This window comes from Triticum aestivum, chromosome 5A (genome assembly GCF_018294505.1).
Source record: "Triticum aestivum cultivar Chinese Spring chromosome 5A, IWGSC CS RefSeq v2.1, whole genome shotgun sequence".
Lineage (NCBI taxonomy): Eukaryota > Viridiplantae > Streptophyta > Magnoliopsida > Poales > Poaceae > Triticum > Triticum aestivum.
This window is the reverse complement of record NC_057806.1, coordinates 76,309,970-76,322,393: the sequence shown is the minus strand read 5'-3', so window position 1 is coordinate 76,322,393 and position 12,424 is coordinate 76,309,970. Positions and strand designations below refer to the sequence as shown.

At 40.9% G+C, this 12,424-nt stretch overlaps 1 protein-coding gene across 4 annotated transcripts; it reads right to left on the bottom strand.

Moving 5' to 3' along the window:
* Positions 1 to 2,614: 2,614 nt before the first annotated feature.
* Positions 2,615 to 7,556, bottom strand: LOC123102376 (B3 domain-containing protein LOC_Os12g40080). 4 transcript variants are annotated; one of them, XM_044523710.1, is made up of 11 exons: positions 7,269 to 7,556; positions 6,860 to 6,932; positions 6,615 to 6,765; positions 6,309 to 6,421; positions 5,950 to 5,999; positions 5,237 to 5,656; positions 4,719 to 5,133; positions 4,439 to 4,635; positions 3,886 to 4,147; positions 3,447 to 3,682; positions 2,615 to 3,309 (listed from the first exon to the last, which is right to left on the bottom strand). In XM_044523710.1, exons 3-11 carry the CDS (start codon positions 6,752 to 6,754, stop codon positions 3,028 to 3,030), a joined length of 2,115 nt encoding a protein of 704 aa, XP_044379645.1. In that variant the 5' UTR covers positions 6,755 to 6,765; positions 6,860 to 6,932; positions 7,269 to 7,556; the 3' UTR covers positions 2,615 to 3,027. The 4 variants fall into 4 exon arrangements, with proteins under 4 accessions (XP_044379645.1, XP_044379642.1, XP_044379644.1 ...); XM_044523707.1 differs by lacking the exon at positions 5,950 to 5,999 and adding an exon at positions 5,749 to 5,897 and having other exon boundaries at positions 6,309 to 6,406; positions 6,598 to 6,765; positions 7,269 to 7,552; XM_044523709.1 differs by lacking the exon at positions 5,950 to 5,999 and adding an exon at positions 5,773 to 5,897 and having other exon boundaries at positions 6,309 to 6,406; positions 6,598 to 6,765; positions 7,269 to 7,552.
* Positions 7,557 to 12,424: the final 4,868 nt, after the last annotated feature.

The following is a 12,424-nucleotide window of genomic DNA, read 5'->3' as shown; positions in this document are numbered from 1 at the left end:
GGGGGAGTGGGGGGGAGAGCGAGTGGATCGTGCGGGGGGCGAGTGGGTGGATTAGGGTTCGGGTTCGTGGGGGGGATAAGGAGAAGTGGGGGGAGGCCGGTTGGGCCTGCGGCCGAAAAGGGCCGGCCTGCTGGGCCGAAGCCCAGTGGGGGGCCTTCTCTCTTTCCTTTTCTTTTCTTTCTAGTTTTAGTTTTCTGTTTTCTTTTTATCTATTCTCCTTTCTGTTTAATTTCATTTTAAACTACGTAGGCATTTTATAAAAATGGGTTTGTTGCACCATAATTATCTATGTAATATCTAGTACAAACCGAATAATTTTATTTTAATGTTTGAAAACTTTTATTATTTACCAAATTTTGAATTTGAATTTGAATCGGTTTCGAACTAACTCAAGATTAGCAACTATAATCGAGGTGATGTGGCATCACTAGCAGAGGATCACTGTAGCTTAATTACCCGGGCGTCACAGGGCTTTAGTGCCCACAATTTAGTGCCGGTTACCGAACCTGCACTAAAGGGCCTTACGAACCGGTGTTATTGCCCGGTTCTGCACTAGTGTCTGAGCAAGCGACTCCAACTTCGCCGCATGCGATCGTGGACTCAACCGACATTGAGGTCGGGTGAAGCTGAGAAAAGATCCGCGCCAAACTCATACACCCGCGACCAGACAGCACAGCTCCGACTCTGACGAAGAACTATGAAGGACAAAACCAGGCATGGCCTGCGCCACTGAAATCGCTGAAGGGTCCGCCTGCAGCCAGTCATCGTATACCATAGGGCCCTGCCGCTGCAGCTTCGACTTCACAACAGCAAAACAAACCGAGGCAAACACGCGGACTATGGGTACACTATTTTTTTGCTTAATTTGTATTTAGATAGAAAACATGTTCATGATCACATTATTGAAGTAAATAGCATACTCCATCGAGTTCCATACAAATGTCATGTAGTGCGTAGGTAAAGTCAAAAGATGAAACTTTGACAATCAATATCTTCCAACATATTTAAATTCTACACTTGAAAATCACATGTGCATCAATTGTTTCAGGAAGATACGTGATTTTTGTTGGGTTCTACAAATCTGTTGTAGCCGAAATTAGTAGTTGGAGTTGTGTTTTGGAAATCGATGTCCAAACAACAACTTTTATTACAGTCTGAGGGAGTAATTGCAAGTCTCATAAAAAAGCCAACACATAAGTGCATTACTTTATGAAAAATCCAGTGATTAAATAATAGAACCGGCAAAGGCCCACTGGAAAAAATAATGAAAATCTACTAAATCAACGGGAAAATGTTTGTAAGAGAACTTGGTTTCTTGTCATTGAACAATGAACAGACACGATCAAGCATGTGTTTGATCATTGTGACAATTATAGTTTTACACATTTTGTTAGCCATATTGTCCACATGTCATAGACTTAATTTCTTGCAAGATCTTCCACACCTATATATGGTGGTCATTTTGCCTGCCACACTTCTTTTAGTGGTCACACCAATTCTCTAAAAGTTCAATTGGGGCAATGTTAGCTATCAGTCGATAATGCCCCGAATAGAGCCACCCAAAAAGTCTAGGTTATGTTGGTGAATGAATAACTAAATTTCCATGTTACTCCGACACCTCCATGGAGTACTAGGTATAATTGCAATGCAATACAATCTCAGGTCACATGTGGTGCAGGTTTCATTGATGATATCAGATCATTTTTCACCCATCATCTTCTTATGCAGTGTATATCTTCACATAAGAACTCTAGCCTGGAGATCACCCAGACTCTACTACTTTTCTCTCATTGAGTTCTCTTTCTTTACCACCTTCTGATACCTACAAGTCAATCTAGGATTAGAAGGATCTCACTGCTTCCCTGTTTGTCGAACGCACGTCTACTTAGGGATGAGAGGGTTCGGAAATACATCTAGCCTTTACGGTTTGAATGTGCAAACTATTTTTTCAATTTTGTGTGCTATATGTGTGTCCAACTGTAACTAGCGTGATTCTGTATGATACATCCAGGGGGAAGCATAATAGTTGTGCCTTATGTGGCATGACTATGCATAGATGGAATGGCCTGGAGTATAGTTTATTTAATCAGGAAGGATTAAAGTTTCTTATGTATTGGGGCCTAACACAAAAAAAACAAGTTGTATGCTATGTCAAGTAATTGGATGGGATCTAACTAATTCGGCGAGTCGAGAAGATGTTGTTTTGAAATTCTAAATTTGTTTTCATCGTCATCATGGACACAACAAGAACAACAATAACAACAAAATATGCTAGCATCGCATCAATTTGTAAGTTCTCGTCTAACCCTTACCCATCCGGCGGTTTACATCTCTCGATCTCAATCTCAAAATAAAATATGTTAGCGCTTGATTCCTGCTGTTGATGTTGTGATCATCCACTCCAGCAAATTTGCTCGACAAGTTTCTGAATTTGCAAAACCAGATAAAGAGCCATTGATGAATCTTGCAACTACACGCTTCATATCATCACAGGTCTAACAAAAGCCACAACAAAACAGCCAAAGCGGCCGCGAGAACCAGATCGTGCAACAGACAATTAATTTCTCCTAGTCAATCACCACTTAAAGAACCCACCCACACAAGAACACACGAGTTACAAGTTAAAACTTTTCGTCGCCGATTAGCTGAGTAGTTGTCCTCGAGTAACATGTGCACACAGCTATCCACTAGCTGGGACTCGGCTTAGATTTAATAAAATTTCAGTCAACCGATTTACATTCAATAAAATTTCAGGGGAGTGAGCCATAGATGCTTTGGCATGCCTTTTACCTACGGCTACAAGCACTGAAATACTCCTCTTGGTTCTGAAATCACAGTCATGAGTGGTGAATCAGGAGTGAACATTCATACGGTACGTTTCTACAACTACTTCTACTTCCCCTCAAAAGAAAAAAAGGCAACTACTTCTGCTGGTACACAAGCTACTCTCATTTCAGGTCCCAGTGGCAACCGCTTCAGTTATTCAACGACAAATTAAGATGGATGCAGCTACGCAGAAGTAGCTAGTTAGTCCAGCAGAACAAACCTGCCATTGAACTTCCTGAAAACGTGGACCATCATCGTCGCCTTGCACGCGCTTTTCATCAGCTCGAAGACACAGACGTGGCCCTCATGCAGCCTGTTGTCACAGACAAACTTGGTCCAGGAACTGTAGCTGAAACCCTGTATCCTCATCATAGAATGGTAGTAGTACCTCACGCACCACTTCTCTCTCCTGTTAGGTCTCAGGAGCAGGATGTCATGCGACCTCTCCGCAAGATGCTTAGCCGCAAACTCTCTGGGGAAGGTCTGCATATATAGTACAGCAGAACATTAGTCATTAGTACAGAAAGCTTTCGCACCGACGGTTCAGAAAGTCTATCAAAGACGGTCTAATGAACTGTCTAGGTCTTCCAGTTTGTGATTAGCGGAACAACTGAACTGACCAGCAAGTTATTCCTGCTGCTAACATGATTCTCCTGCAGAACGGCGACATATACCGGATTGCCCTGTTGAATCAACGCTGACCTGAATATCTCCTCTTGCTCCTTGCCGGTCAGGTCATAGGCATACCTTGAGTAGTAGTAGTTGGACTCAGCAAGTTCGTTGTCACTCTCCTCTTCCTCGGTCACCTCGACCTTAACTGGATAACTGCACTTGTTTTGAGATTCGGGCTTTTTCCCTGTACAAACACAAATGGGCATTCCAAAATGATCGAGTAAAGTGACACTAACTCACTCTTGATTCCATACTGGTTCAGGTATGGCTACATAAAACAAAGGAGTCTATTTCTATGTTGTCTCATAAATTCATTTTTTTAAGTTGGCGATCCTGAGCATTATTTTTAATGTCATGTGTGCAGGTGTCAATGTGTTGCATACTCACCTTGTAGGTGATGACCTCCTTCAAGAGAATGAACAACCATTGTCACTTCACCGTCGTTTTTCGATACTTCAAATAGGCAGATGTCACTTTCCCGCAACTCGTTGTGGAGAACGAAGCACGACCAGCCAACAGAAAGCATGCATGAACCATCAGTGATAACCTTCAAATTATCTACCCATATGTTGCTCTTATGAGGATGGCAGAGTGTGATGAATTGGTCTTCATGTGGAAGGTATTTGGCAGCGTAATCCTTGCAGATGACCTGTTACAGATGAATGAATCATCAGGATTCCCAGGATCAGTCCATTAGTAAGAAAAACTCCAGTTTCTGTCATTCAGCAGTGGAATGGAATAGTTCGATGATATTCATCGTTCAACCATTGATTGGAATGTCTATCGTGATACACCACTTTCAAATTATTGAAGATTGTAATTTACAGAGAGCTACTATAATTTTAAAAATTCCAACAAAATTTTAGACAAGAGATCTGAACATTAAATAACAAATTTTGCAGGAGTCTCATTGAATCTGTAGAGGATACTGCACACATACCAGAGATCCGGACATGCTTGTCTTGTTCATGGCTGTGATGTAAAATGGAATTACAGGCCTAACTTTCTTCACAAGCGCGTCGACTTCTGCCTTCTGTGATGTAGTCAGATTGCACCCCGTTGCTAGGACATAGTGAAGCTCGGTGATTTCCCGAAGGCCACCTGAATTCATGGTGACTTCTGGAGATGTGACACCTTCTGCTCCACAACCCCGATCATCAAGACATCAGTTAGCAATTACAGGCACCAATGAAAATGTACATCAGTTAGCAATTCTTTACCAAATCTCGGTGAAGGAGAGTCCACCAGAGTCATCTTTTTAGTTTTCCTGCTGTTGTTATCGTGTGATCCACAGTCTCGGCGCCTGGTTTCCCTGATGAATGACCGATCATGAGATATGCCTGTTTTTGGTACATTAGGAGCATGGTTCAAGACAATGTGGACTGATTGTTTCTCACAACCACTTGGGTCAAATATTAGGACTTTAAAGTGAGAGTCCCCAATGTATCTGAACACCAGCAAGTCATGCTCTTTTAGTTCATAATCACTGGCAAATGCTGCCCATCCATATCTAAGGACTATCTTGTTCAGATCCTTGGTAACCTTAAAGTTGTATATGTTTCCATCTGGAGCTTCTAGCTTCATAACTTCAGAGATCCGACCTCTGAAATTGTTCACAAATTTCTGTGGTATGCTCTGCAGGAACAGACAACAAAGCAATCAACAAATTATATATGTCTGATCAAAAGACGACACTTCATCAAGAAGTCAGGAAGGGCATTATCATCCAAGGTCTTACCATTTCTCGACGGAAATCGCCAACCATGAGCCTCAGGAAATGCTTCTGCCTATCATCCAGGTGATGCCAATAGAAATGCACATCACAGAGCTCGCACCTTCGATGGGACTCACTGTTGCTTTCTTTTTCTTGGGCATTAGGGTCGCAGTTCATGGGAACGTGGAACACTTCCTTCTCACAGCAAGTTCCAAAATCAAATATCAGAACTTTGAAGTGAGAATCCCCGATGTACCTGAACACCAGGAAGTAGCCCACTTTTAGTTTGTAAAAGCTGACAAATACCCCCCATCCAGGTCCGAGGACTATCTTGTTCAGATCCCTGATAGCCTGAATATTGTATATGTTTCCATCAGGAGCTTCTAGCTTGATAACTTCAGAGATATGACCTTTGAAATTCTCCACAAACTTCTGTGGTATGGCCTGAAGGAACAAACAAACAACAAAATTATCATTCTGACCAGGATGGCATTCCATCTGAAGGAGAGAAAGGGCATCCATGCACCAGGGCTTGCCATTTTTTCTGGGAAATCACCAACCATGCACTTGAAAAAATACTTCTGCGTATCATCCACATGACTGTTATCTTGATCATAATCTTGATCCGGCGCCATGACAAATGTAATCAAAATGGTGGGGAATCAAGACAGCAAGATACAGCAGCCTAAAATTGGAAGATGTAGTAGTGTGTGTTATCATCAGCAGTCTGTTCCAACCTCACATGGATGCATATATTCAATGTCAGACAAATCAAAGGTGTCCAATACTGGAGCAAGCTTTTTTCAGGTGATCTAAAGATTTAGCAAGTTTATGATCTAGTAGAAAAAGAAGAAGCCTCTTACATTTGTGAACAGCCAATACTTCTTTCAGAGTAAAATAGGAAGATGTAGCAATATGTGTTACTACCAGCAGCCTATTCCAATGCCAGATAAATCAAAGAAAAACGTCTAATACTAAATTTCAGGACAAATAGAACTATGCACTTTAGGTTCCTGTGTCTGTGTGCCATCATAAACATCATCTAAACGTTTATGATCTAAAGATGTAGCAAGTAGAAAGACAAGAAGCCTCTTACCTTTGCCAAGAAGCTCTTTGAAGAAGCCAATACTTATGCAGAGAAGCAGTCTATATGCCAAGGATGCGGAAACCCCAAGCCCAGAGCAAAAGAGCAGCCTAAAATAGGATGAAGTAGTAATATTTGTTATCAGCAGTCTGTTCCAACTTCACATGGATGCATATATTTGATGTCAGAAAAATCAAAGGAAAGTAAGCTATGCAAGCAAACACTAAAGAAGCCACCATAAACAAGATCCAAAGTATCAAGTTTATGCTCTAAGATGTAGTAGAAAGTAGAACCCTCTTACCTTTGCCAAGAGCCAATACTTGATTTCTGCAGAGAAGTAGCCAAGCCAGCCACAATGCCAAGTTGCCAACGATGCCCAAGCACAGAGCAAGAACATAGATATATGCAGATGAATGACAGACCATACAAGCTGATGCTTGCGGGTCTTGTACTGCCATCACACCTTCAACTAAAAAAAAGAGTCTCACGTGAAAAGTCTTCAGAGAGTTGCAGACCATGCTTTCAACTGAGAACTTCTGGAATCTGAGCAGAAGGAATCGTACCCTACTTTTCGCAATGCCAAGGAGATAAGGGAGCACAGCTATACCCAGAGGGTGCTGTAGAGTGCAGCTGAGCCTCCATAGCAAAAACCACAAGAAAGATCAACACAGGGATGTTACAAGAAATTCTACATTGTAGCTTCAGAGCCAAGGTTTCAACATTAGAGTCAGGAGCCCAAATAACATCATTTAAGTATCCAAGGCACACACAAAATAACAAACAGAGCTTGCTAATAAGAGGAGACGCGCAGTTCAAAAAAAATAAAAAAAAAATAAGAGGAGACGCGAGGAGAGGAGAAAAACTTGACCTGGATTGAACCCCATTGTTCTACAGTATTTGGAACAAAATGAAGAAACGGAGAAGGTTTCACCTACAGTGCGAATCGAGTGAACAGAGCAGGCCATCACTCACCAGGTCAGAGCAAGCCATGTCTAATCAGGAAGATTCCTTCAGGGCGCGCCCTCCGCCTCCTGCCAGCGCCGGTACGGCCTCGGATAACCCAGCGCTGGAGTGATGGGCCCCCTTCGGCTTCGGTGCGGCAGCGCCGCTGTGGGTTGCCTCGATGAGGGAGAACCCGCGGGCACGTGGAAGGCGGCAGTCGGTCTGTTCCCGGACGCGGCGGTGCCGGTGAACGCCGGCGGGCCGCGCCACGGTTAGGCAATTATTGAAGTATTTAAAGAAAACTACTATGAATAAGTCATTCGCGTAGTTCTAGATCATCGATTTTGAGGAATTAAATATGTGTTATATGTCATGAAAAATATATTATTATATTTCTACACGGATGTAGTTTTTAAATATATATTTTTTGTCACATATAATTCATATTTAGATGATTAAATTGTCGACCTAAAACTACACGAATGACTTACGGAGGTAGTATAGTACTACTACTGTACCACTTTCCCACAGAACTATCACTAAGTTCAACTTTTTGTCTAAAATAAAAACTACTTCTCCGATCCAAAATCTAATCTCGGTTCAAAACTGCAAGATTTATTGTGGATGAGGAAGTACCATTTTTACTTAGAAACCGGTTCAGTCTGGTTAAGCAGGATTATGACAGGTTGGGCCCGCATATGGCCCACGTTGGCATTGGGGAAGACGGGGACCACCTGACGGTCGTTAGGGACGGGGATCAGTCAGACCATGTCGCTTGGGCCGAGGTCAAAATGGTCGACCCTCCCTCCTCCTCTCCCAACCTCACTCACATTGCGCAGCTCGCACAGCTCACTTTCTCTTTCACCTAGGTGGTAGCAGCCATGGCGCCGATGAATACCAATGACGATGACAAATCGGTGGGCAACAGCGGTAGTGGCGTTGATGGCGGCGGCGGCAATTTCTCGGGGGTTGACAACTAGTATGGGAGCACTAGTTATTCGATGCAATTGGCATTTTAGTGCCAGGTTTGAACTTTTATCATACTATATAATCATAAGCCCGTCATTTTGCATAGTTATAGTGTTGAAAATTTGCTTCCTAGTTTGCAAACATCTGACTTGCCATCATGGCATCATGTGATATTATTGAATCTCCTCCCAATAAGGTTTCATACTACAATTCTACCACATTATCAAGTTATATACTTAGTACGTATATCCCATAATTTGAGTGAACTATCATAACTTCATAAAATAAATGTGCTAAGTTAAAGAAATGAACAACCAAAAAATGTTCATGTAAATGTAGGTGATTTTCTAATGCTTTTGAACCATAGACATTAACTGCAATAATCAATGTAATGTTTTTTAGTTAAACCAGATCAAAATGGAAGTAAAGAACAATCGCGTGCCTTTTCATATATCACAACTTGTATTTTATAGATTGCATATATAGTTATATATTGCACAGCTTAGACGGATTATTCATAAGCATGAGAAAAGTAGATGAAGGACACGGTGTAATAATGTGAGCATACATAGGTAGCTCAACTGCCCAGCTCCAAAGAGAATATGTTTTCTTTTGAATTCTAAAACCAACTTATGATCCATCCAAGACATGTTTATTAAAAATAAGTATAGTTGATTATCAAATGAAGAATGTATGTGTTGGTGATAGTTTATTCACTTGGCATGCCTTCTCTCCATAGTCTAGTGACTAGTGTAACCATTTTAATCCCAACCCTATATATATACTCCCTCTCTCTCAGTTTACAGGGTGTGCGCGTACTCCAAGGTCGTCAATTTGACCAACCTAATACAGGTCATATACTATAAAAAAATATACCAATATAAACTTCAGATGTTCTATTTTCAAACGGTATAATTTTTGTGTTATATAGTTTATATTAGGGTGATAAAATTGGCAATCTAGGTATACGCGCAGGACTTGTAAACTGAAACGGAGGGAGTACACTAAGCTCTATATAATAATACAAAGAAAGTAAATGTGGTGCATCAGGTGAAATTTATCAGCCCGTCCAACCATCAACGCGAAATCCTGAAAGAGAATCAAGAAGATCTGTGTGCTTCTCTTGCCAGCATCATGAATGTGTCGTGATAGCCAGCACCTGCCGAAACCCTTGTCGAATTCACCATTTAACTTTATATTCATCAAGACACACTAGTTGTGAACACAAAAAAGAACCATATCCCCCAAATGATGTAAAAAAATTGTACGAAAGATAAAATGGACCATGCTAGCTCTCTTATGCTTTCCTCATGTTCTTGTTTGATGTGACATGCTTTGTTGGCATGGGAGTGTGTGTTCCATGGGGGGTGGTTCCGGAGTGTGCGCTAGGATAGAAGTGTGTGCTGATGGTTGTAGGAGACAGTGCACTCAATCGAGAGAAGAGACGAAATTCTAATGAAATGTTTAGTTTGCAACATCAAATGTTAGTCCTTCCAGAATTATATAAGCATGTATTTGGTTTGTCGTGATAATTGTGGTTTTCCACCTTTTGTTAGATATATATAGCTCACATGTCATACATCAAAGTTACATATTGCACAGCTTAGACGGATTATTCATAAGCATGAGAAAAGTAGATGAAGGACATGGTGTAATAATGTGAGCATACATAGGTAGCTCAACTGCCCAGCTCCAAAGAGAATATTTTTTCTTTTGAATTCTAAAACCAACTTATGATCCATCCAAGACATGTTTATTAAAAATAAGTATAGTTGATTATCAAATGAAGAATGTATGTGTTGGTGATAGTTTATTCACTTGGCATGCCTTCTCTCCATAGTCTAGTGACTAGTGTAACCATTTTAATCCCAACCCTATATATATACTCCCTCTCTCTCAGTTTACAGGGTGTGCGCGTACTCCAAGGTCGTCAATTTGACCAACCTAATACAGGTCATATACTATAAAAAAATATACCAATATAAACTTCAGATGTTCTATTTTCAAACGGTATAATTTTTGTGTTATATAGTTTATATTAGGGTGATAAAATTGGCAACCTAGGTATACGCGCAGGACTTGTAAACTGAAACGGAGGGAGTACACTAAGCTCTATATAATAATACAAAGAAAGTAAATGTGGTGCATCAGGTGAAATTTATCAGCCCGTCCAACCATCAACGCGAAATCCTGAAAGAGAATCAAGAAGATCTGTGTGCTTCTCTTGCCAGCATCATGAATGTGTCGTGATAGCCAGCACCTGCCGAAACCCTTGTCGAATTCACCATTTAACTTTATATTCATCAAGACACACTAGTTGTGAACACAAAAAAGAACCATATCCCCCAAATGATGTAAAAAAATTGTACGAAAGATAAAATGGACCATGCTAGCTCTCTTATGCTTTCCTCATGTTCTTGTTTGATGTGACATGCTTTGTTGGCATGGGAGTGTGTGTTCCATGGGGGGTGGTTCCGGAGTGTGCGCTAGGATAGAAGTGTGTGCTGATGGTTGTAGGAGACAGTGCACTCAATCGAGAGAAGAGACGAAATTCTAATGAAATGTTTAGTTTGCAACATCAAATGTTAGTCCTTTCAGAATTATATAAGCATGTATTTGGTTTGTCGTGATAATTGTGGTTTTCCACCTTTTGTTAGATATATATAGCTCACATGTCATACATCAAAGTTGGTCGCGCTCTTTTGAGCGGACATATTTCTTCTAAGGCTAGCCTTGGCAATATTAGTCATCAACCAAACAATGCACCAAATTACTCCACACAAAGGTCATACCTTGGTGAACGAATAGCTGAGTTTGTGTGGTCCTCCCACGTGCATCTCATGCAGTACCAATATATTATAAATAAATTATACTATTGAAATATGATTTCAATTACCATGTGGTGTGTAAGTGTAATTGATGAGATCATATTATCTTTCAACCACCACTTTTTCACTTTTCAATATATATGTTCACACAAGCATCCTAACTTCGCCGTCACCTGGCCTTTAGCACCGTATCTTCTCACATTTTTTGTTGCCTCTGCCACCTTCTCTCGTGATGCTCAACTACAGGTGTAGCTAGGACTGAGAGGATATATCTCTCAGTCCAACACATTTCCTTCCCTACTTGTCGAACATACGTCTTCTTAGGGATGAGAGGGGTCAAGAATATATCAAGCCTTTATGATACAAGAGTATTATAAAAGAAGAACTTGCTTGCCAAACCATTTCTGGGATCATGTGGTCTTGGTGGTGGATTCATCAACCCAAAGTTAACTAGCACGAGTCTCAGCTATCTTCCGAGAGGAAAGCTTGATAGATGCAACTTTTGTGTCACTACTATGTGGGGGTGTTCAACTAGAACACAAGCATAGTAGTTTTGTACTACTGTAGGTTTTAATTTGGGAGAAACTTCCATTTCTTATGCATTGGGGTATTCTCGAAGCAAAATAGCCAATGTGATTTTAAGTAGTTAGATGGGAGTATGTGCTACCTGATTTGGATTCTTGCAACCAAGAGATATTATTTTGAAATTGCGAATTTATTTTCATCGTCAACAACATTTTATCAATTTATTATCTGACCTTCATCTAGTTGGCAGTTTACATTCCCCCTCCCGCGACCACAAGCTTTGCAAACGTGACTCAGATTGCCATGCTACATACTAACAGCATGTGACATGGGGCTTTTCATGACAGAGTAACTAGCAAGGTCATCTTTCTAACCGACATTAAATGCATTTCATCTCAAGGGGAGAAAGGATTAAATTTCCCATGATGTCAATCTTTTGTTGTCGGAATTTGCTAACCATTCATTTGCTCGAATAGAATGTTCTATTTATGATCCCTAAAATAGCCCATGGATCCGAGAGAGATTATGTGGCTTGGAGTTGCTTGATGGTCGTTGAGCAGGTGAGGTGGTGCCTGCTCCAATTTCTATAGTCTGCAGCCAGTTGTTTGCCCACAAGCGCAAGGGTTTGCAGCTGTGGCCTGTGTTTCCCCTAACTTGAGAAACCAAGGTATCGGTGTGTACTGTGTAGAGTTAACAATAAAAAAAGGCACCTTTTGCCCCTGATGGTTCTGATGAGGGTGTCAACCTCATTAGCTTTGTTAGTTGCAACAAGTAACGAGTAGATATTGTAGTATTAAGTTGTTTGTATTTTCAGTACAAATAATGATAGTAAACAAAAACACAAGGAATTGAGATTTTGTGTGT